The sequence below is a fragment of the Schistocerca cancellata genome, chromosome 3 (assembly GCF_023864275.1).
Source record: "Schistocerca cancellata isolate TAMUIC-IGC-003103 chromosome 3, iqSchCanc2.1, whole genome shotgun sequence".
Taxonomy (NCBI): domain Eukaryota; kingdom Metazoa; phylum Arthropoda; class Insecta; order Orthoptera; family Acrididae; genus Schistocerca; species Schistocerca cancellata.
This window is the reverse complement of record NC_064628.1, coordinates 713,291,639-713,317,680: the sequence shown is the minus strand read 5'-3', so window position 1 is coordinate 713,317,680 and position 26,042 is coordinate 713,291,639. Positions and strand designations below refer to the sequence as shown.

General features: G+C 38.0%; 1 protein-coding gene across 1 annotated transcript in view; it reads right to left on the bottom strand.

Moving 5' to 3' along the window:
* The window catches only part of LOC126176531 (tyrosine decarboxylase-like), a 228,493-nt gene that overhangs the window by 148,760 nt on the left and 53,691 nt on the right, over nucleotides 1-26,042 (bottom strand). Inside the window, exons 3-5 of the mRNA XM_049923687.1 lie at nucleotides 15,019-15,132; nucleotides 14,768-14,819; nucleotides 14,614-14,684 (exon numbers count right to left, since the gene is read on the bottom strand). Of these exons, the coding sequence (XP_049779644.1) occupies nucleotides 14,614-14,684; nucleotides 14,768-14,819; nucleotides 15,019-15,132 (237 nt within the window). The remainder of the gene's footprint in view (nucleotides 1-14,613; nucleotides 14,685-14,767; nucleotides 14,820-15,018; nucleotides 15,133-26,042) is intronic.

Sequence of the window (26,042 nt, the reverse complement as noted above, 5' to 3'; positions counted from 1 at the left end):
GGTGATGCTGAGGGTATTAGATTAGTAAATGAGACACTTAAAGTAGTAAAAGAGTTTTGCTATTTGGGGAGCAAAATAACTGATGATGGTTGAAGTAGAGAGGATATAAAATGTAGACTGGCAATGGCAAGGAAAGTGTTTCTGAAGAAGAGAAATTTGTTAACATTGAGTATAGATTTAAGTGTCAGGAAGTTGTTTCTCAAAGTATTTGTATGGAGTGTAGCCATGTATGGAAGTGAAACATGGACAACAAACAGTTTGGACAAAAAGAGAATAGAAGCATTCGAAATGTGGTGCTACAGAAGAATGCTGGAGATTAGATGGGTAGATCACATAACTAATGAGGAGGTATTGAATAGGATTGGGGAGAAGAGAAGATTGTGGCACAACTTGACTAGAAGAAGGGATCAGTTGGTAGGACCTTATTTTGAGGCATCAAGGGATCACCAATTTAGTATTGGAGGGCAGCGTGGAGGGTAAAAATCATAGAGGGAGACCAAGAGATGAATACACTAAGCAGATTCAGAAGGATGTAGGTTGCAGTAGGTACTGGGAGATGAAGAAGCTTGCACAGGATAGAGTAGCATGGAGATCTGCATCAAACCAGTCTCAGGACTGAAGACCACAACAACAACAACACTCTGTTTCACAACAAAGAGACATGACAGTAAATCAAAATGAAGAAGAATCTTGTCCATGTATCTTACAATCAGAGGTAGAATATGTGCTGAAAGTAACATAGAACAGAAAAGTGCCTGGTGGGAACAACTTACCCACAGAAATTTTAAAATGCATAGACTCAAAAAGTTGACAGCCCTATTTAATGAAATTTACTGCTCAGGCCAGATCTGGGATGAATAGCTGAAATCAATCTTTGTCCCATTACTGAAGAAAGCAAATGCAAAAGCATGCTCAGAATTTCGATTGATCTTGCTGATGAGTCACACTCTGAAAACTTTCGTAAGAATTGTACATAACCAAATTAATTATAAATGTGAGGAGCATAGTGGAAAAACCCAGTTTAGTTTATGAAGGGAGTGGGAAACCGAAAAGCATTATTTGGCATGAAGATATTAAGATACTTATGCGAAGATGCTGTGACTATCAGCAGGATACCCATATATGCTATGAGAAAGCATTTGATACCGTTAAGCATGACCCGCTAACCACAATCTTATGAGAAGTAGGACTGGATGATAAGGATATAAGAATCATTCAGCAGTTATAATGGAATCAGAGAGCAGAGATCAGAATTAACAAAAATTTAAAAACAGAATCTATGCAAATACTGAAACGAGTTTGCCAGGGTTGTATACTACCCCTATTACTGTTCAATTTGTATCTGGACAAGATTTTTTGATCCAGTCAAGACTCAAAATTATTTGGTATTAAAGTAAATGGAGTGAAGATTTGGAACTTATGGTATGCTGATGACACAGCTCTGTTTGTCCTATCCGCAGCTAAGCTACACAAAACACTTATAAAAATAGATAAAGCTGGTCAGCATTTTAGTGCCAGAATAAATGCCAAAGAAACTAAATGGATGTTAATTGAAAGAACCCATGGTCAAAACCAGTACCTAGTGGTAGTAAAATCAAGAAAGTAACCAAATTTAAATATCTAGGATCTGTGATAAACTCAAAACTTGATTGTGATGAGGAAATTAAGATTCACTGTTGGATTACCAAAGAAATGTCCTGAAAGCTACAAAATGTGCTGATATACACAGACATTCCACTCCATCTGAGAACAAAGGTGGTACAATGCTATCTTATCCCCATCCTACAATATGGATCAGAAACTTGGTCAATTAAAGCAGCTTCTGTAAAGAGCTTAGAAGCAACAGAAATGTGGTTCTTGCACGGATTACTAAAAATAACATTGATTGAGATAGTGAGCAATGCTCAAATGCTGCATAGGACTGGGGCGGAAAGAGAACTAATGGGGACAATTAACAGAAGAAAGACATTGTACCTGGGGCACATTAAGAGAGGAAAGAAATATGAACTTCTGCAATTAATTATAGAAGGCAGAATAGAAGGAAAGCACCCACCAGGTAGAAGGAAGCAATCATGGTCACAGAATGTCAAGACATGGACTGGCATCAACAACTTTGAAGAGCTGGCTCAAGAAGCAAGGGAAAGCTGCCTGTGAGCAGCTGATGCACTATAAGTGTATGGAACTAAGAAGACGAAGAAGAAGGTTATGATGCAAAAGAATGGCAGCAGGTTATTTGGTATTATCACATTTTTTGCCAGACTGTGCAGAAGTTGCAAAAGCTGAGAAGGTACAGGCTTCAGATGCAATTGCGAAAGATATGTGACACAATGGCAGTTTTGCCTGCAGGATGGGGTCCTCTGTTGAACAACTAGACTTGGACTGAGAATCGTGGTTCCCAAACACCTCTGACAGGAAGTCATGCAAGAGGCCCATGATCACATTCTTTCAGGTCATTGTGGTTACAGAACTACTGAAAGATGCATTGCTGAACATTTCTGGTGGGAGACAAGAAAGCGCATGTTCACACTTGCATACCGTGCATCCAGTGAGCAGACTATGACCATCAACATATACCATTACAAAGACTCCCGGAAGTGTCACACCTATTCCATATATATATAGTCCATTTAATAAAACACCAGCTGGGGATAGGTACATACTAATGATTACACATCATTTCTCTAGATATCTAACATGATAATCGCCCTGATCAACAAGCAAACACTATTGTACAGGTCACTGTCAATAACTGGATTTTAAAATTTGGCATACCACAAGCACTTATAACCGACCTACATAGTAACTTCATGTCCAGCCTCATGAAACAACTTTGTCACTTGCTGAAGGTGTATAAATTACACACCACCCCACTAAATCTGCAGGCAAACAGGTGGACAGAATGGATCCCTCACACTATTAGGAAAGTACTTACTTATTTTACCAACAATCAACACAACAATTGGGTTATCATCATTTCATACTTTGTAAGCACATACAATGCCAAAACACATGAAGGAACAGGCACCTTATGAAGTTATTTATGGAAGGAAGATGCCATCATCATTCAGTGTCAATAAGTCAAAAGAAGGAAAGAATGAAGAAGCAATTAGGCAATTTGCTTGAATCATTAACCCTTCATCACTTGCACAGATGACACTTGTCATCCACACGACTTTCTCACTCAGTTTTGTCTGGCGGGGCTGGATTGCGTTCATGCCATTTTCGATACCTTTCTATTAACTCTCCAGCTGTTAGCTCCAGTCATTGTTGGCTTTGAGTTACGAAAGATACATTGATTATGAAACATTATTATAGTCTGGAGGACACTGGTCACCCGCGCAAGCTCTGCTGCCACAATCTGAAGCAAAATAACTCTATATTACTTTATTGCTTTCCTAGATACAATTGATCTTTCATGTGCATACATTTAGGTGTATTGAAACAGAGTGCAGTTACCTTCCATGTTACCTAGTATTCTCTGTATTTTTAGATTGCAGAAGAAATGTCAAAGGCAAACAAAACTTGGACAGAACCTAATGTATGGCTGGAATGGTTCAACGAGCTGAGTGATGAAGATGCTCACAATGATAGCATTGACTCAGAGACAGCAGATTGTGTTCATGAAAGTGGCCATGATTCAGAAACAGAACAAGAAGTGTCAGAAAATGATCAATATGAGTCACAGGAAGAAGTAACTCAAGAGGATGCATTTTTTGTAGGGAAAGATAGAATAACTAAATGGAGGAAAAATAAATATCCTACCAGTGTAAGAAGCAGATCTTGTAATATTATTACGCATTTACCTGGACCAAAAAATCAAGCTCTTATAAAAAAGACTGAAATAGAAATTCTGAATTTGTTCTTGGACGAAAACATAATAAGCATTATCGTAACATGCACTAATATATACATCAATGAAGTTCATGGTAACTTCTCTATGGAAAGGGATGCTAAAGAAACAGATGCAATAGAGACCAGAGCTTTCATTGGTTTTTTATATCTGTGTGGATCTTTGAGATGTTCTAGGAAGAGTATATCAAAATTGTGGAGTAACTCAAAGGGAAACAGACTTGAATCATGTTATTTATGCACGAGTGAAAACCGATTCAGGTTTCTGTTGAGATGTCTGAGGTTTGATAATATCTGTGATACAGGTGTTCACAGAGAGATTGACAAGTTGGCTGCTATCAGGGAGGTACTTGAACTATTCACAAACAATAGCCAAAAATATTTATCACCTAGTGAATATCTTACTGTTGACAAACAGCTGTTGGTGTTTAGAGGAAACTGCAAATTGAGACAATATATTCCTAGCAAGCCTGCAAAGTATGGGTTAAAAGTGTTTGCTTTGGTTGATGTTTAAACAGCTTACACTTATAATTTAGAACTGTACATCAGTAAGCAACCAGAGGGACCATCTAATGCCAGTAATTCAGCTGAAAATATTGTTCTTCGAATGATCGAACCAATCCAAGGTACAAGCAGAAATATTACTGGTGACAACTGGTTTACCAGTTTGTCTTTAGTCAAGAATCTTCAGGTGAAGAAACTGACATACATTGTAACACTATGAAAAAACAAGAGAGACGTGCCAAAGAACTTCTACCAAAAACAGAAAGGGAGCCAAAATCATCTATCTTTGGATTTCAACAGGATTGTACATTGGTCTCCCACTGTCCAAAGAAAAATAGAACAGTGCTGGTTTTGTTAAGCATTCATTTCGATGATGCTATAGATCGTTCAACAAGGGAACAAAATAAACCTGAAATGATTACTTTCTACAACATGTCAAAAGTGGGGGTAGATCTTTTAAATTGGCTTTGTCAGAAGAACAATGTGTAACATAATACAATAAGGTGTCCTATGGTACTGTTTTACAATATGCTGAACATTGCAGCCATAAATGCATTATGCATATATAAATACCACTGCACAGCTTCAAATCAGGTTGTAAAAAGGGTTGATTTTATAGAAAAAATCAGCTGGGAACTAATAAAGACTCAAATAGAGCAATGTTCCCTTATTGAAAGCCTTCCATGTGAAATTCAGAGAAGGGCTAAATTACTGTTAGGCACTCATGCAAGAAATTGTGGAACAGTCAGAAAAATCAACTGGATCACGTGGAAGGTGTTATATATGTGGAAGAGCATGAAATAAAACAGCTTGTAGATGGTGCACTACATGCAACAACTGGACATGTGTAGATCATCTGAAGGACATATGTGTAAACTGTGCTGTCCAATATTGTGTTCTTTATTTTAATTTTGTTTTCACTTTGTCACTTAATTACTGTTTGTATATGCTTATTAGTTAGGTCATTGTTTTGAAACACACATTTTCATGTTCTTTTGATAAGTAGTTGCATTGTTACACACACCTCAATGCTTACATGCAAATTTGTTATTTTGAAATGTAACCTTATTAAATTATTGTGCAGACTATTTCGAACATTAGAGTATATTACACTGTGTATGAATATTAAATGTATTAGATTTAGATTTAATAAAAAATCATAAAATCAGTCATAAAGACCATTCAAAATATACAAATAGACCGCTTGCTTTCTGGGTGACACCTGACATCCGCATGAGTAACCATGTCATGAATTTTTGTGCTAGTAATGGAGGGTTAAGGATGTGAGGAAAAAGGTACAGAAGGAAAATACCAGAGAATTAGAATGGCAGGAAAAATTGGGCAATGTTCACGTTAAGTACATGGATTTCAAAATTAGACAATGAGTTTTCCTATCCACTCCTTACATTGCTAAAGGAAAGATGAAAAAAATTGTGACAAACTATCAGGGTTCTTACAAAGTTGTCGAAATCACATCACCAGTTAATGTCAAGTTACAGTTACCCATAAAAATAACTACTGTTCATGCAAGATGGTCGAAACCTATTAAGGGAGTAACAGGTGTGATACTGCCAATGGAAGCACACACTGATCCAAAACATGCTGGACCATGGAAATGGAAAACCGCTGATCCACCATACAGAACATGCACTCAGCCCCATATAACCTTCAGTGTGCTCAGTCAATTCACTTCCACAATACAAAATATACCATTCTAATGCAAATTTAAATAACCTTTGTATACTACAGATTCTAGCAATAATGCACTAACAGGGAATCAGGTACAAAAAAGGGAATTACAAAATATATGAAGGGGACTTCTGGGCTTTAAATAACAGGCATTACCAGCATATGACTAGATACCATGTGCTTAAAAAAGTATGTCATTCAGTAGAACTTATTGATAAGGGTATATAGGTCGTATAACGTGCAGAATAATTTTTCTTTTATCATAAAAACACGTTTATTTAAGATGCACTCAGCAATACTACTTTCCATATTACAGCCACGTTATGTTCTCTCTCAGGTGTGAAATTTCACTTACCCACTAATTTACTGTCCAGAAACAATTATGCAACTAATGGCTCCTCTAAATTAGTCTTAGCTAAACAACTCCCTTGATTCCTCCATCCTGCAGTCATTACATGTTGTTATCACAGTTCAAGGCAAAACTGATGCCAATGCTACGATGCAGCATATTGTACAGTTGAAAGAGCAACATAAAACATGAATTATGATATTGGGCACAGATATTTCTGGAACCTTCTTTGTACTGCTGTCCTGTGTATCAGACTAAAACCAAAGACAAACAATAACATATCACTACATCAAATTCTAGTTGAATGGCTACAAAAATCCTGAGCATACACATATACTGCTAAAATGTATGTACAGATAATTGTCACTTGCTACATCATTGTATTGTTACTGATCATCATTCTGCCATATTTCTAACATTACTTTCAGAAGTTTTCTTAATGCTCATGTATTTTAAGCTGTTGTGGAATGCATGTATAATTTTCCTGGCAGATTAATGTTGCCACTGTGTTTTTGTTTCTTGTTTGTTAATGATTTGTTGATGGACATAAGAAAAAATTTATCATGAATTTTTCCAGACAGCCAAGGAACATAGGGAATATAATTATTACATATAATAATTTTGTGTCATTTATGGTTGCTCGAAGCAGAAAAATACATTAAGACTTATTATAGGTTAAGTGAACATTTTAGAGACTTTAACATGTTAAGCCACAATATTCAGAAGCGGCAACATTCAACCAAGGAAAACAGGCACATGTGCCAACATTGGTCACGTTTCTGCACAACATGAGAAGCATACATCAATGATCGAACAGGTAGCCACCACTCTAGAAACTTTGCAATGTTGGCAAAAACACTGAATAAATACCTCCAACAAATGGACATGAGGGGTCCTTTGAGGAGGTCTTTTGAGGGGAGAAAGAAGACACAAAGAAATGCCGCCTAGACGGATGGATCAATGGTTAGTCACTGGATGTCATACTTCACTACTATGACTTAACCACTATGCTGCTCGACAGAAGAAGATGTTAATACTGTGCCAATAGGTCAATGCAGAAGATGCCATTCCAGATATTACCAGAAAGAAGTTTTTGTGGTAGTTACTCAGGTGGCTGGTGAGGATGAAGGGACTGTGGCCTCACCAAATTGGTCGCCTGTCAACCCAGAGGTTGATGAACTCCACTGGAAGATGCCAAACCTGAGGGTTGCTGGCTCAGTTCTGGGACAGAGCACTCTGCACCACACTGTAGCCACTTGTTAATAACACAACAAGTGAATTTACAAGAAAGAGGCTGCACAGCCAATGCAGAGAGTCATGGGCACAGAACTGAGGGAAGAATATGCCATCGGTGTGCTGCTGCAACACAAATTGTTGCCGCATCAGCTGTCACTGGAATCTGCACACTATGACTATGCTGCCATGAGAAGTTGAGCAAGTTAGAACACATTGTATGAGTCTACTTGTTTAAAGGGTCTTATGTCTCAATAAATGACCATTAGTGAAACCTCCAATGTTTCACTCACACCTCACTCTCTGAGCCAAGAAAGAGCCCATTCCTCTGCCCATGATGTGTCATTTTCCCTCCCGCCATCCCTGAGAAAATAATAGTCTTTCCTCCTCTCTGTGACGGATGCTCAATATCTAATATCACTAAACCCCAACCTGCTACACTAGAAAGTATGAGTGATTTTTTATCAAGATATAGGGCAATACTCTTTTGATGTTGTAACTTTTGTTACTCACCAGGTGGACATAATCTGTTCTGTTTCTTACACTGTTGGAGATAAATATTTTTGTCACAGATTTATATTAAACAACTAACAAAAAAGCTCACCACTTTTCTTCAGGAATCTTATTAATTAACCAAAACTGAATTTCTTCTAGTGGGTTACAACATTAAAATACAATATGTTTTAGAACTTGATCCAAAACTACCTGTTGGGTAACATCTAAATACTGGATGTTAAACAAAAATTGAGGAATTGATTTTATATATTTTAAACTGTTGGTTCCTTATATGCTTCATTTAAATTTGATTTGATGATTTCATTTGATATGATTTCTTTCGTGTTCTATAGGTCCGACTGTGTTGGGTTGACAAGGACATGGAACGAGTCAGTTTTTTACAAATACAAGTACATAATTTTATAAAAACTTATACAGTAAATTTTTGAGCAGCAATACAGAAAAAAGGAAATATGTATTTTCTTAGAATCATTAAAGGACTACAGAAAATTGATACAGAGCACACACATGTACAGATCACACACAGATACAGAGCTCAAGTTAAATAACATTCTTCGTGACATTACATCAACTTGTATTATATCATATTAAACTTTACAATTTATTTTGTTACAAATTCATTTAGACTGTAAAAAGCTTTTTCTAGCAGAAATATTTTTAGTGCTTTCTTAAACTTACTCTTGTTATGAATCTCTGTCTTTATTTCAGGAGGAAGAGCATTGAAGAGTTTTGTTCCCATGTAGTGGACACCCTTTTGCACCAAGCTCAAATTTCTATGCTGGCTGTGTATGTCATTCTTCCTCTGTGTGCTATGCTCATGATAATTACCATTTGGTTGAAATATCTCTATATTTTTACAAACAAAACACATGAGAGAAAAAATATATTGGCATTTAGTTGTGCATATTTTAAGTTTTCGAAAGCTATTTCTACGTGAGTCTCTTGGGCGCAATCTACATATAATTCTTAAAGCTCGCTTCTGTGCAATGAACACTTTCCTTGCTAATGGCTGGTTGCCCCAAAAAATGATGCTGTATTCAACGAGAGAGTGTAAACAGCTATAGTATGCCGCCTTTGCAGTGTTAGGTTCAACACATGTAGTGACAACCACTAAAGCATAGGTAGCAGAGCTAAGCATAATATGTGAAGACCAGTTCATTTTCTTGTCAATGTACACTCCAAGAAATTTTGTTGTTTCCATTCTTTCTACTGGTTGATTACCACATGTCACACTTATCTCTCTCTCCTTTTCTGTTTTTGTACAGAACTGAATAAAGCTGGTCTTACTGGAATTTAATGAGAGACCATTCACCTTGAACCAATTAACTACGTCTAAGAGTTGTGATTAATGAGTTCCTCAAGATTATTGTCTGTTCTACTGCTCATAAAAATTGTGGTATCATCAGCAAATAATGTAAATTTACACGGCACGCTTGTACATGATGGTAGATCAATTATAAATATCAGGAATAATAGTGGCCCAAGAATTGAGCCCTGAGGCTCTCCACATGTAATGGAACTCCAATCAGAATCTGAGGAAATGCCACATACTCCACCCGAGCTATTCAAGACAACTTTTTGTTTTCTGTCTTGGAGGTATGACTGAAGCCAATTACCTGCAACACCACTTCTTCCTACTAATTTTGCTTTTTGCAAGAGAATCTGGTGATCAACACAGTCAAACGCTTTGGATAAATCACAAAAGATACCAAGTGCTAGCATTTTTCATTAAGGGTTTCTAGGATTTCATTTGCAAGTGCATAGATTGCGTCTTCTGTTGAACGGCCCTTTTGAAAGCCAAATTGGCTCTTGCTGAGAAGTCCATTCTTCATGAGATGATCAGTAAGTCTTACATGTATCAGCTTTTCTAGAATTTTTTGAGAAAGCTGTCAGCAATGAAATAGGTCGATAGTTAGTTAGTTCAGCTTTATTGCCCTTTTTGTACAGGTGCTTCTCAATGGCATACTTAAGTCAACTGGGAACAACACCTTTCTGAATGGAAGCATTGAAAATATGACAGGTAATGTCCCTTATCCACACACAAGAATATTTCAATAAATAACTAGATATATTATCAACCCCTGCAGAGTTCTTACTTTTTAGAGAGATGATGATTTTTTTAATTTCTTCTACAGTGACAGGATTAAGGTGCATTACTGAAATTGTGTTTGAATATATTGCTTGACAAAGAGTTACAGCTTCATCAACATTGGGCTTGCAACCAACCTGTTGAGATACTCATAGGAAGTGTTTACTAAAAATCTCAGCCACCGTTTTGGGGTTATCTACTAGGGTACCTTCATATCTGATTTTATTTACATCTTCTTTGCTTGTTGTATCTCTTCCTGTTCCTTTTTCTAGAATGCTCCAAATTATTTTTATTTTATTATTAGAATTATCTATTTTCTTCTCATAATAAAGTGCTTTTAATTTCTGTATTAGTTTCTTTAAAATTTTACAGTATAATCTATAGTGTTCCCACTTCTCTACATCTTTACAGAATCTTACTGCAGCATAAGTTTCCCTTTTGGTTTTACATGATTGTTTTATACCTTTTGTAATCCAAGGCTTACTTACAGAATTGGAAGCACTGTTTCTGACCCATTTCTTGGGAAATATGTCTTCAAAAAGAGCAAAGAATTCATTATTAAACAGTTTAATTTAGTATCAACATTATCATGGCTATGTACTAAAGACCAATCCATTTGCTGCAGCCTATGGTTGAAAGTTCCTTTTTCCTCTTCATTCATTACTCTCATGAATTTCCATTGAGGAAATTCTTTTTTGAACACATTAACATCATAAAGAGTGAGAATTTGTCCATCATGATCTGAAAGCCCACTTATAACCTGCCTGACCTTATAATTCTGATGTCTACTTACATCTAAAAAAATGTTGTCTATCATAGTTTGGCACTTGGATGTAATTCTTGTTGGGAAGTTTATTACTGATATCAGATTATGTAAGGTCATCACAGTCTCAAAGTCAATTTTATTCTTATTTTCTGTCATAAAGTTTATACTGAAATCACCTAAAACTACAATGTCCTTTGCTTTCGAAAGGAGCCCTGACAGAAGGAGTTCCATTGAATGCAGAAAAGTTTTTATGTCACCTGAAGGAGCCCTGTAGACAGCCAACACTATTATTGTGTAGAATTTAGTTATTATTTCTGTGGCACATGCCTCAAATTGTTGTTTCACACAATATTTCTTAATATCTATAGCTCTGTATGCTACACCATCCTCAACATAAATTGCTACTCCACCTTTGTCTTTACTTTCCCTACAGTAGTATGTTACTAAACTATAACTTACTATAGATGGCAAGGCACATTTATTAGTAACATGGTGCTCAGTTAATCACAAAATCTTAGCATTATTTATACTGTCCTTTTCATTAATGTTAATAAGAACTTGATCAGTTTTATTTAAGAGGCCCCTTATATTTTGATGAAACAAAGATATGCCTTGCTTTTTCTTTTTCATTCTATTGGTGCTGTTACCTGACTGAGAATCCACTGTAGTCTGTCTTGAGACAGGAGGGAGGAGACACTTGACACTACCTACTGTTGTCCCTTCTTTTTCTTCAGGCCCACACATAAAAATCATTGAGATGAGAAGGAGGCTCAGCATTTCTTCTGCCCAACAGCCTTCTATTTGTTGTTGTCAATGGTGATGCTGTTTCTGACACTTCAAATGTTGGTTCTGCCACTACTGCTGTCTTGTCTTGTGAACTTGGAGTCTACTCGTTTTTCTTGTTTTCGTCTAAAATAATATTTGGATGATGAAGAATTGTAGTTCTTTTGTCATTGTTTGTCATTGAAATCGCTGTCCACTGTTCTTTCTGCTAAAATTTTGTCTTTTTTTATATGTTTTGCTGGTGCTGATAATGGTTCTAATGCTTTTACCTTTTCTTGAAATGTTTTCGTTATGGAATCAAGCAATGGCGATGCAATTACCGTTTTGGTTTTGAATTTATTTTGGTGGTTTTTCATTACCTTGGTTATCAGGTTTGCCAGATATTCTTTCCCCAAGCCATTCAGGTGAAGTCCGTGTTGTGTGTGGAATCTATGTCCAATACTGCTTATATCAATGCATTTCACATTTTTAAAATGTCTGCAGATTTTTGCAAACTGATTGTTGGCACTTTTTATTTCCCTGTGAACACATGACCATCTTACAAGATCATAGCGATGCGGAATATTGACCAGTATTACATTAGTGTGAGTGAGGTTCCTCAGACACTGTTTAAGACCGCGCGTTGCACTCACTGTTTCATTTTTGTAGACATCGTTTGTGCCTCCCAAAAGTACAACGAAGTTGTCAGAATAATTTTCATCCATTCCAACTGCATTATTAGTTGCACCACCAATTAAGTTTTTATAGTAAACCAAACAACCAACCTGTTCCTAGTCTTCACCAAAATGCTTAGTAAGCAAATTACGTATATCTTTCAGTTTCTCTTTCTTGATTCTAACTTCAAGAATTATTGGTATTTTTGTTCATGCCCTCTTTTGCACAATTTTTCATACTGACCACAGCTAGTTCTATAGTTTGGTTCACATCTCACTGACATATTTCCGGTTTTTGACCTTTTGATGAAAATGCATTTTGAAGGATTGAAACCAAAATGTCATGTTCCTGGTGGTTTAATAGTTTCTTCTTTAACATGACTCCAGTTGTAAATTACACGTCTTCCACTCATTTTCTTACTGTTCTATGGCCCTTAAACATGGTCAGATACTCTCCGGAAGTATAACTGTGCCTCTCTTTCACAGATCCTTCTCAACTCTCCTGAAAGCATGATCGGGTGGATGTATGATTGTCTGATCACAGGAAAAATCCAATCACAGGAAAAGTCAATTGAACTTCATTTATATTCTTTTGTCCATCATGGGTAACCCAGTAAGAAATATTCAAGGCCACACAGAAATTTTTATTCTGGTCACTGCAGCCATTCAATATGAGCTTAACTTATCTGTCATCTTTACCATGTTTAGTATTACAGAGGCAATCATATACTGCTGGTGCTATTTCATTTGCTTGTTATTAAGCTTCGGTTTCTTTCCAAACATAAAAAACATAAAGAAACTCATTGTCCTTATTTAGATCTTGTTTTGAATATCCCATACAGACAGTGAAATCGTAATAGCACAACTGTCTTGAATAATATGGGGCTTAGTAAGATACTTTCGGCACAATAATTTTTTTCAGCAGTTATACAAGCCTGCACTACTCCTTCTTCTGGTATCTTTATCTTAGAATGCCTCAGCTGTCTTTTTTAGTGAAGATGACCTAAGAAAGGCTGTAACTAGCATTTTTAAAGGAAACTATACAAAATGTAGGTGTCTCTAATTATGCAGGAATGGAGAAGTTAGGTTCTAATACATCTAGATGGAGAACTGTTAACCAGCTGAAAGACTGACAACAAAGAGATCATATACTGAAAATCATAGCTGAACAATCACATGAAATGCTTTGAACTACATTCATCTGTTTTATTCCTGCATATTATGTATGCAAATCATCACATTGTCAACAGTGCTACATGATTTTTGACAAAAAAGTGGATCTCATAGGGAGTTCATTCTAATTTTTTTTTTTTTTTACATATCTTGTCTGACAACAGAATTTTGTGAGAAATATAATCACTGTAATCATTTTCTATGTGTTTTACCTCTTTTTATTTTCACATTTGCTAAGAAATTAATTGTCTGAAGAAAAGAATGTAAGAAGGAACTCTCTTACAGGGAACTCAGGAAAGTTAGGTGAAGCATGATACACCACACAGAGAATATGTCCATAATATAATTCTTCAGACTTTCCCAACACCTCAGGATGTTATGTCTATGATATTTCTACGCAATAAAGATGATGTATTCACAATATTTGTGTATTTTCTAAAGGTGTTTGACGTCACGAGCCACAAAATTGCATTATATTTGGAAGTTTGTAAAGCCTTAAGAAGTTACACATATATATCACATTGACAACAGTGTTCCCTATGATATTGTACATTAAATGCAAATGACATGGGGCCCCATCATTCTAATTTATTTGTTTTTCAAATTATTTGTCTGAAATCAGAACTTTATGGCAGGTATATATACTGTAGAAGCTGTGAAGAAAGCAAAAGTGTGTCTCAAGGCTATGCCTTCCAGGTAATAGGAGACACATCTGGTAAAGTGAAAAAATTCAATTAATGTTGGTTTGAAAATCATTGTCTTTCTGTAATTATTTAATGATGCAACAGCCAGCTTAATCTCATATTTCATTGACTCAATGTACATATAAATTTACCATTAGTGTGTACATATTGTTTATGGAAGATAATCATAAGTAAAATTTTATCAGTTTTTAGATAAATGACGGAAATGTTGGCTATCATATTATTAAATCTTCTGAAATGTATTGTGATGGTAGATGGACTGGTATACATTAAAAATGGGAATTTAATGAAAGCTGTAAACTAACCTGAATACATCCTCCACCTTTGCTCCTTGTAAATGAATGAAAGAATGTTTTTGGTAGATTTATTGCTTTAGCTGCAAATGAAAGTGCACTGAGCTTCCCAATCAGAGACTGAACTACAGCAGTAACTCTGTTACCTTTATTTATAAAAACTCACCATACCAATCCAAAGCTACCATCTCCAATTCAGTGGCGGCTGGACTTGAAAACTGGAACATGTAAGACATCAATGTAAATCAGGTCTGTGGAATATGCTAGTTAAATAATCATTTAATCAGCTACAGAAATTAAATAGAAAGGCAACCAGCATATAATTGTAAAACAAGCCAGAACCTATGCTATACTGGAAAGCTAGAACAAGTCTCATATGTACAGGAATTGTAGGTGTTTTAATAATACTGGACATACCCATGAAAAATTATGGCATGCTATGGAACTGGATAACATGTCACCAAGAATTGCAGGATATGAATTTGCTGCAGGAGTATAAGAGAAACAACATGGATGGTTTACATGGTTCACCTGGAAAATATTAATGCATTTACATAATTGTCAAAAAGATAATAGGAAACTAAGTGAATATTTCTTTACAAGCTTGAAAACCTTTTTAATAAATACAGCAGATGCTATCTTACTTATTGATAAGGTTACTATTAAACAAATTGAAAGTGTGCACTGTAATTACATATGAGGAAACTGTGTGATGGTATAAGCAGTAGTGGAGACAGAGTTAGAGAGAAAAAGAGAGAGAGAGAGAGAGAGAGAGAGAGAGAGAGAGAGAGAGAGAGAGAAAGGGGGAGGGAGAAGCAGACACTAAATTTGTAATTTATGTGCCAAGGATTAATCATTTATATATATCCTTACACTACATTTCTGGTTTCCAATCCAAATGATATAGCACACAGTGTGCTATGTCCAGAGCCTACCTTAGTGTTTGGTGACACTAGTGAGCCTGTGGGAAGGATTGTGTGTTCCATCAACTAATCTGCTCTAAATAAATTTTACTTAGGAATGGACGGAACAGAATGGGCCGGACATACGTCACAAGTATCATCTTGCTATGTATCACAAAACAAAACATTGATTCAGCTGGAAGAAAAAATCTCATTGACAAGATATAATATATTATTGTCAGTGGCACTGAAAATAATAATCTGCATCTAATTTTGAATAAGCAACTGTTTGGCACCATATAGGGAGTGACATGTAACTTGAAAATCCAATAAGTTCTGATATCAACACTCATGTGTCAGACAGTCAATACTCACAATGCATATAGTAACTGATCTCTCTGTTTCCAGGGCAATGTAAGTAATTGATATTAACACACAAATTACTGAATACTGTCATTAAAATATTTTTTTGGTGGACAGAGTCAATCAAATCACTTGATTATTAATTATTCTTAGTCTGTAAATTTCTAATATCATAAATGTCCAGTGCTTACATAGAGGGGTCTACTTAGTAAAACGGGTGCACTCATGTGTTAGTGTGTGACCTCTTTGCCAACTGATACAAGTTTTAAAAAGCAATTTGCACCATCAGTTCATTGGACTTTGATAATTGGATACTCCATGCACATAATCCTTAGTACCTGGTGAGTCTTTTCCTGCATACACTAAGTCACCTAGAGCACTTTGTTTATGTACTGCCAGCTCTCCACAGGCAAATGCTATGTGCCCCTAGGTTGCTATGCATTACCAGACTCACTTATTTTTACAATCACTAACAAAACTCAAGAGAGCATGTCGCATTATGTATGCTGCCAGACATACCCACAGGAAGTGCCACCAAGAAGAATACCTGCTGCTGAGGGCTTTTTTGGGGAAAATGCCTGATTAACGATGTGATGAGTGATAGATATACTACCGCTTGACACTGCATGTGGTCTGCAATGCTGTGTGTGTGCCAGTTGAGGTGTTATCTGCTCAGTTGTAGCCTATCTGTCACAGTGGCCTCCTGTCACCCAGGAAAATTGTATGAGGCGGTTGATGCACTATGCATCCTGTGCAGCTCGTATACCGCATGTTGTTATGTGCTGGTGCCACTGACTGTTGTAGCATCATGGAGGCTGGATGGATCAGGTGCTGTCATGTGAGTGTGTGGGCTTGCACCAAAGCGTTATTACTGTAGACGTTCCTCAACTCAGCTAGGAGGGCTTTGTGAGGGTCCAGCATCTGAGGTGTGGTAGTGGCAGGCATTATGGGCAGCTCTGCCGATGTTCATGGTGAGGTGGTGCAGCATGGTCTCCATGTTGGAGTCCCACATGTCTGCTGCTGAGCAACCGGAATATTGCTTACAATGCCCAATGGCAGTTTGATCTTGACATTGGATGATGTGCACAGGATGGGAAGGACCACAGTAGACATCAGCTTTAGACAGTTGGTGCAGACTATGGTGGGATTACCTTGGAGGCAGATAAAAAAAATCTTCTCTTATCTCTTGAGCACCAAGTACAGACTGGAATACTGTGGCTGGAGGGGTGGCTGATTGACATCCACTTGGAGCATAACATACATGCATATGTACAGGAGGGACCAGTGTTCAGCATAGCACCACAGGGATATTGAACAAAGGTGGAGCATGCAGTGGTGGAGCTGTTGAATGAATGCTGGAACTCGGCTGATGGTTAGTACTGGCTGGTGCTTGATGATGTGCCCTTGAATCAGGAGCCGGTACCCATAAACTATTTCGGCAATTCACCTAAGTCAGCTTTGTGTGCCCCACACAAACTTATGAGAACTACAGGTATGATGGTAGACCACGTTGTATTTTGGCATATGAGGGCAGCTTTCAGTGTTCTGTGAAATCTCTCCATTGTGCTGTTTGTGGCAGGGTGATAACTAGTCATGTGATGAACAAGTGTGCCGCATGTTGTAACTAACATTTTAAATAGACCTGATGTCATTTACAGTCTGCTGTTATGTGGCAGGGAGATGCAAAATTATGACACCCAAATGTCCATGAAAGCCATAGCCACCGAATCTGACATGATGTCAGGCAATGGTGTGGCCTCCAGCCCCCATGTGAATATAGAGATGACAGTGAGTACATAACTGTGGTCATTTGATGAAGGCAGGGCCCATCAAGGTCAACATGGTCATTGAAGAAATTGTGGTGAGCCAGAGGGAAAGACGCGACTGGAATGTGTATGTGCCAGCTTACTTTGGCATACTGACTAGGATGGCAAGAGTGCATCCAGATGGTCCAATTGTCAATTCCATTGTAGGCCAAGCACCTTTGACATGCTGCTGTAGGACGGTGCCAATGGCAGACTGACTGGTGTCCACAGTGACTGTGAGGGGGATTGATCGATAAGGTTACGTTAATAGCGCAGTGTTGGAATGACTTTGTTCTGTGAGTTCAAAGCTATTTGTCATTTGGCCTGTTCTGGAAATGGGTCTGTTACATTTGGTTCAGTTATACTGAAGGGTGATAATGAGTGGTGTTTGGACTCTAACTGCTTTCTTTAGGTAGTGTCAATAAAAATTGACTATCCTGAAGAATTTATATAGTTCCTTAAATGTTTTTGGGGCATGGGAACTCAGCAAGTGTGCAGGTCTTCTTGCATAGTGGGCAGGGGCAGGCAGGTGATATTAAACTTCCAGGAGGTGGCAACAGTGTTTCACTGAGTTGCACAAGTAAATGATACCATCATGCAAGTATCACAAAGCAACCTGAGGCACTACACAGGAAGTTATTGAGGAACTGCTGCTAGGTCTGGGCAGTGTTGTAAAACCCAGATGGCATAAAGGCATTTTAGAATAGACCAAAAGACATAATTATTGCCATCTTTTCCACATCTTTTGGGGTGACCAGAAGATGTGTAAAACCTATTGCACAGTCTCATTTGCTGAACTTGGTAGTGCCTGACAGTTGCTACTGTCTGGAGTGTGAGGAGTCATAGCTGGGTGTGTGAGCACACTGGCATCTGCAGACAGGGGGAGGTGGGTGTGAGCATCATGCAGGGTGGGCATGTACTGGTCGCAGACAACACTGTGTGGTGTCAGGCACATTGAGGGAATGGGCTTGTGTGTGCACCCAGCGTGGTGGTGAGTTTGTTCATCTCCATGATCACAGGGCTCATGAGCTGTGCCATGTCTGTGGGAGCATCAGAGGTGGTAGGCAGTGAGGAAACTGACACTAGGTGCAGCTTGGGAAAGCTTTGTATAGGAGGGTTGCAGCATGGTGCAGCAATCATGGTGTGGGTGTTGAGTGATTCAAACACCCTGTTGGCATCGATATTCGTGTAGTCATGCATGACCGGTGCTGTATGGATGACAGCAGGCAGGCGCACAAACCAATTCACAAGAAGCAGGAAGCAATATGTAACCTGGAAGTTCCATTAGTTCTGAAATCCAGACTGACATGGACAATTAAGTCTCGTCCTAAAATGAAAAAATAGTAATAGCACTCCAGACTACATGTCAGATAATGATAAAACATCCAGGAGGTGATGATGGTGTTCCGTTGAGCTACGCTAGTAAGTTAGGATATCATACAAGTAAGCAAAGCAATCCAAGGCACCATGCAGGACATTATTGAAGAAACACTGCCAGGTATGGGCAGTGTTGTGTAGCCCAAATGGCATAATGTCACTTTTGAATAGACCAAAAGACATCTTTTCCACATCTTCCGGGGAAACAAAAATTTGCACAAAAGCTTTTGCGCTGTCTAATTTGCTGACACAGTTGTGCTTGATAGTTGCTAATAGTTCTAGGGTGAGAAGTTCAACTGTGTTGGTGGGCACACTGGCAGTTGCAGGCTGGGGAAGGGGATGTGTGCGTTATATCAGGTGTGTGAGTGCTGGTTGTGGACGTTGCCATGTGGTGTCAGGCAGACTGAAGAGTAGGAAAGTCTATAGTAACTGATCTCTTTTTTTCAAGATCAATGTAGTTAATGGACCTTAACACACAAATTACTAAATATTGTTCACAGAAATATATTGTTTAGTGAATAGTGTCCATCAAATCACTTAGTTATTAATTATTCCTAATCCATAATTTCTAATATTATCATTGCCCATTACATTCATAGAGCAGCGGATGCACATGTGTGTTACCATGTCACCTCTTTGCCAGCCGATACAAGGTTTAGAATCCAATTTGTACCTTCAGTTCAGTGGGCTCCAATAATTGGATGCACTGTGCACATAATCTTTAGTCCCTAGTGAGTGTTTTTCTGCACACATGAAATCACTTAGTGACCTTTGTTTAGCTACCAGCAGCTCTCCATAGACAAATTCTGTTCACCTCTATGTTGCTATGCATTATCAAGCAAACTTACTCATCGTCTTCTAGGTTGAACCTAAACTAATCACTTGGCAAGCCATTAAATGTCTGACATCACACAAATTAACTTATTTTTACAAACATTAACAATACTCAGGGGAGCATGTCCCTTTATGCACACAGCTAGTTATCTTCACAGCAAGTACCACTGAAAGGAATGCCTGTTACTACGTAACTTTTTTGGGAAAAACCCCAACTTTGCAAATGGGGGCATGCAATATATCCTACATTCCCATTAAGCCTCAAACTTTGTTAGTCGTTATCTTTCCTTACCCATCCAGCCCCTTCCCTGTTCCCATTTTGGCACTACACAGCCCTCATTCCACTATCACACCCAGTCTTTTTACTTGTCTCCTTTTCCGCTGCCTTCCCCCCCCCCCCCCCCTCCCCACCTCTCCCCTGTACACCCTGACTACACATAGCTGCCCTACCCTCTCTCTCCACCACGTCCATGCACACTACCCGGCAGCACTTCACTATCCCTGTCTGCTGCCCCTAGTCTATTATCCCTCCCCCTCTCCACACCAGCCTCCTGCTTACCCTCACCCAGTTGCCACTCCCATCACATACTGGTGCTGCTGCTCACAGCTTGGCTTCAGTTGCCTGAGACTGCAGCCATGTGTGTGGGTGTTGTGTTTGCGTGAGTGTGAGTGTGTGTGTGTGTGTGTGTGTGTGTGTGTGTGTGTGTGTGTGTGTGCGCGTGTGTGTGTGGGTGGGTGGGTGTTGTATATTTCTGACAAAGGCTTTACTGGCTGAAAGCCTTATTTGTGACAGTTTTTTTGTTGTGCCTATCTCCAACTCTGCACCTTTGCTATATGGTAAGTAGCAACTTTCCTTTTCATAATATTGCTTTTCGGAAGTTGATAAATACTGTTTTGATCCAATGTTCTCATTTTGCAATGTGAGAAAGTTGTGAGTTGTGAGTTTCACATCAATTTTTTGGAATCTATACTGGTTAGCATGGAGCATGCCATTCACTTCAAAATGCTCTCATTTTGTTTGAACTCAAAATATGTTCAAAGATTCTACAACAACTCAATGTCAAGCATATCAGATGGTCATTTTGTGGATCACTTCTGCTACCCTTCTTGTAGATGGGCTCAGATATTGTCAAGCTTATTTTGACTATGCTGCAGAAGTTTTGCTGTGAAGCCTTTGTGCATCCTTCTGTTCTCTCTCCATGTGTGATTTTCATATTTTTAGAGCCTGAAAAATGACATTTGTGTCTGTCAATTTGCTTCTGACTAAGAACTATACACCTGAGTACAATCATCATTCTGTAGGAAACTGCGAAAATTTTTCCATGAAGGCACTGCCCATGAAGTCTCACAATGGGATAAATTTATTAACAATTATGGCAATTACTTTTGAAACTGGAAACATTTTACTTACTTTATTTCCATCTGTTTGGTTTACATTTGACTGCCTCTTATAGCTTATTGAACATATAAATCTTGATATTTGTTTTAGTTTCCCTTTGCACTTTGGTGACCATTGTTGCAAATCACCCTCATGGGCACTGATACCAGTTCCACTGTGGACATCCTCAAATGAGTCACATCTATTTGTTTCTATTAAATCCAATTATATGAATAAAAAAATGGAACTCTTATTCATTTGTTCTAGGCAGTTTTCAGAGAAGGCATTTCATAATGTTTGGCAAGACATCTTGTTGTGTACACTACTAGCAAAACTATGACTATCCCAATTGATTATTGGATTATTTTATTCTCCTGAAATGATTAAAATGTGATCAGAGAACATACAGTGTAGCAAAATGAGGTTTTCTCTAATGATTTTGGTTACATCAAGAGCCAAGTCTGGTGTATGATAGAAGTAGCCAATTGCAGTTTTATGCTCACCCCTAATACTGACTCTTGTCGAAAGAATCTTTCATGCAGCTTCAATAACTATGTCAGCAAATTTGAATTCCTTGTCTACTATGATGAATGAATCATGTCCATCTTCCAGAAACTTATCCTTTCAATATGCTCTTAAATGCTCCCCAGAAATCTTGCTGCTGTCAATTTAGTGTTTTAACCAACTAGTATTATATGAGCTTCACTGTATTTTAAGACTTCTTCAAACTCTGGCAGTTTGTTGCAAATGCTTTGGCAGTTAACCACTAGCATTATAATACCCTCACTGCGGAGAGCATTTCTTTGAATCTTACACTGATACTTCTAGGTTGCCTACAGCTATTGTAATCTGACAGCACAGTGAATGGCCTAATCTAAACAACTTTTTGTGCACCCACTCAGTCAATTACCTGACATCAGGACACAGCAGTAGCACATAGCAAAGACTGTCCAGTTACCTGTTCCTTTGTCCCTGAATAATTTACAGTCTTTATCAGTGGAGGATCATTATTCTACAAAATTTATACCACAGGTGGCTGTGATTACAAGTCCATTAAGATTTTGGTAATGAAGCCTGAGCACAACTTGGGCCACAACATAATGTTCAAAAGACCACATCTGAGTATAGCTCGAGCTGTCATTTTTTCAATATACCCACCAACTATTCCTCAAAAACTGGACTCTTATCAGATGAGAGATTTGTACAGGTATCTTGCTATCTGTTCCTTGACAGGTGCTGTGTTTTGTTGTTAATTTTTAGAATTATTTTTTAAGAAACATTAACAAATGTAAAAGCTGGTGTTGTGAATGGCTGAGCCAATATGTAGTTATGTTGATATTGTTTCAAGAATGTGCTCATTAGGTTTCACAGTTTACTGCAATTCTGCTACAAGCATGTGACATTTGTTGTGTGAGCAAGAAATTTTGGAAGCTCAAGAGGAAGGAATATCTCAATAACTCACCCCACACTTTTTTTCTAGAAGGATAATTATACTTTTTATTTTAAAATTTGTAAATATGAAAAATAAACTTGAAGGTTGGTTTTATTTTAGTATAGTACATAATGATTATTTAAGATACATAAATTACACATGTGCTAGTAGCACTTTAAAGAACTACATAAAAGGGTGGTAGATTTTACACTGGGAAAGGATAAAGCCAATGACTCATAATGACATGGTCACAGATAAAATTCACTTTATTGTTTACAGTGGTACATCCCAATACACATTTATACATGTGTGTAGCTCAGAATACACTTCCTCTATCCTCTCAAGATCTTTCACTCTCAGCCACTGCTGCATCGGTCACAGAGTCTTATCTTCTGCAATGCCACTAGTGCTGGAGATGTCCCCAAAACTGCCTTTCAAATCAGCTTCAGTATTAGAAACATTTTATCTTGGTCATCCTCATCCCCTTACAATGGATGGTGTGGAAGAAATATTCTCAAAACATTATGCCTCTAGAATTGAACAGTCTATTGCATATGCATCTTGGACATTGCAACAGCCCAGACGATTCAGTCTCAAATTGAGTATGAGGCTCTAGCAATTACAAATAAAATAACAGAGTCCAAGGGCATATATTCTCATAGGCTTAATTATGTTGCAGTAACATCCATCTACAAAACTGGAGATAGGTAAATGATCTGCAACTACATTTCTATTTCCTCCTTCCAGTCTTTTCAGATATTTTTAGAAAGTGTGTGTATTATACAATACTGATCTATCTAACAGCTTCTCAGCATTGTGTTCATAAAGGAGCCTTCATAGAGAAAGCAATACAAGATATCACAAGTGAAGTGGCAGCAGAGTTAAATAAGAAAAAATTATCCTGGTGATATAATCTGTGACTGTGCAAAGTCTCCGGTTGTATAGAACACAAAATTCTACTATCCAGACTTAAGTTCTTTGATATTAATGGCATAATGGAACAGGTCTTACCACTGTAACAGGAAGCAAAGGGATCTCATTAACAACTGTATTTTAGGCAAGAAATTAACCTCCAAATAGCAGATTAAAACCCACTGGGTGTCACAAGTACTGACACTGAGACTACTCTTGTTTCTCACCTACATAAAAAGACTGTTCAAAAAATTCTGAAACTCTGCTTACCTTTTACATATTGTGCATGGTCTCCTTCACTACAAAATACTCTCCTCCACAACTGATACACCATTCCCAATGCCATTTCCTCTTCTGGAAGCTATCTAGGTATGCCTCTTGCTGCATCGCTCAATGCGCCATTTGCATATTTTCTTTTATCTCATCTCACACTGCAAATCTTCATCCTTTCAATGGGTTTTTCAACTTTGGAAATAAAAGGAAGTCCACAGGGGACAGGTCTGGAGTGCAATAGTCATGCACCAACAGGGACGAATATGCAGTTGCATTATCATGATGCAGGGGCCATGAATTGTCTCAGCACATTCCAGGTGATTTCCTTCTCACAGGTGTTGCAACACATCCCAACCGTCCTACAGATTAACAGTTTGTCCCTGTGGCATGAATACATCATGAAATAATTCTTCAAAGTCACAGAAACTGTCAGAATGGCTTTGACATTTGACATGAAGTGATGAGCTCTTTTTTGTCTCAGAGAACCTTTCCCAACCCATTGTAAAGATTAAACCTTGGTCTCAGCATCATAACTGTAGATCCATGTTTCATCACCAATTATGATTCTCTTAAGTAATGTCTCATTCTCATTTGCATGACACAAAAGCTCTTCACAGACCATGAGACAAAGGTCTTTGTGGTCTTGAGTCATGAGCCATGAGATGAACTTGGTGGCAGCACTACACATTCCAAGATGCTGTGTCAGGATTTCATGACATGATCCAACTGAAATGTTACATTCTTCTCCAATCTCTTGGTCAGTCAGTCTTTGATTGTTATACACAATTTTGTTGATGTTCCTGAATGAAGGTTATCTATAACTCCCATCCAGCCATTTTTAAACCATGTAAACGATTTGTAACACCAAGTATGGCTTAAGCACTCAGCACCATACACTTCTTGCATTATCTGATATGTCTCTGTAAAGGTTTTCTTGAGTTTCATGCAAAATTTTATGCAGACACATTGCTCCTCTAACTCTGCCATCTCAAAATTATGACTGTGCTACACAAGATTCTGGTCAATACAGCTCTGAACAATAATTAACAGACATACAATGATGAAACTTCTGGCAGATACACATTAGGCACAAGGATGTTGTTGTTGTTGTTGTGGTCTTCAGTCCTAAGTCTGGTTTGATGCAGTTCTCCATGCTACTCTATCCTGTGCAAGCTTCTTCATCTCGCAGTACCTAGTGCAGCCTACATCCTTCTGAATCTGCTTAGTGTATTCATCTCTAGGTCTCCCTCTACGATTTTTACCCTCCATACTGCCCTCCAGTACCAAATTGGTGATCCCTTGATGCCTCAAAACATATCCTACCAACCGATCCCTTCTTCTAGTCAAGTTGTGCCACAAACTCCTCTTCTCCCCAATTCTATTCAATACCTCCTCATCAGTTATGTGATCAACCCATCTAATATTCATCATTCTTCTGTAGGACCACATTTCAAAAGCTTCTATTCTCTTCTTGTCCAAATTATTTATTGTCCATGTTTCGCTTCCATACATGGCTACACTCCATACAAATACTTTGAGAAACGACTTCCTGACACTTAAATCTATACTCGATGTTAACAAATTTCTCTTCTTCAGAAACGCTTTCCTTGCCATTGCCAGTCTACATTTTATATCCTCTCTACTTCAACCATCATCAGTTATTTTGCTCCCCAAATAGCAAAACTCCTTTACTACTTTAAGTGTCTCATTTCCTAATCTGATTCCCTCAGCATCACCCGACTTAATTCGACTACATTTCATTATCCTCATTTTGCTTTTGTTGATGTTCACCTTATACCCTCCTTTCAAGACACTGTCCACTCCATTCAACTGCTCTTCTAAGTCCTTTGCTGTCTCTGACAGAATTACAATGTCATCGGCAAACCTCAAAGTTTTTATTTCTTCTCCATGGATTTTAATACCTACTCTGAACTTTTCTTTTGTTTCCTTTACTGCTTGCTCAATATACAGATTGAATAGCATCGGGGAGACACTACAACCCTGTCTCACTCCCTTCCCAACCACTGATTACCTTTCGTGTCCCTCGACTCTTATAACTGCCATCTGGTTTCTGTACAAATTGTAAATAGCCTTTTGTTCCCTGTATTTTACCCCTGCCACCTTCAGAATTTGAAAGAGTATTCCAGTCAACATTGTCAAAAGCT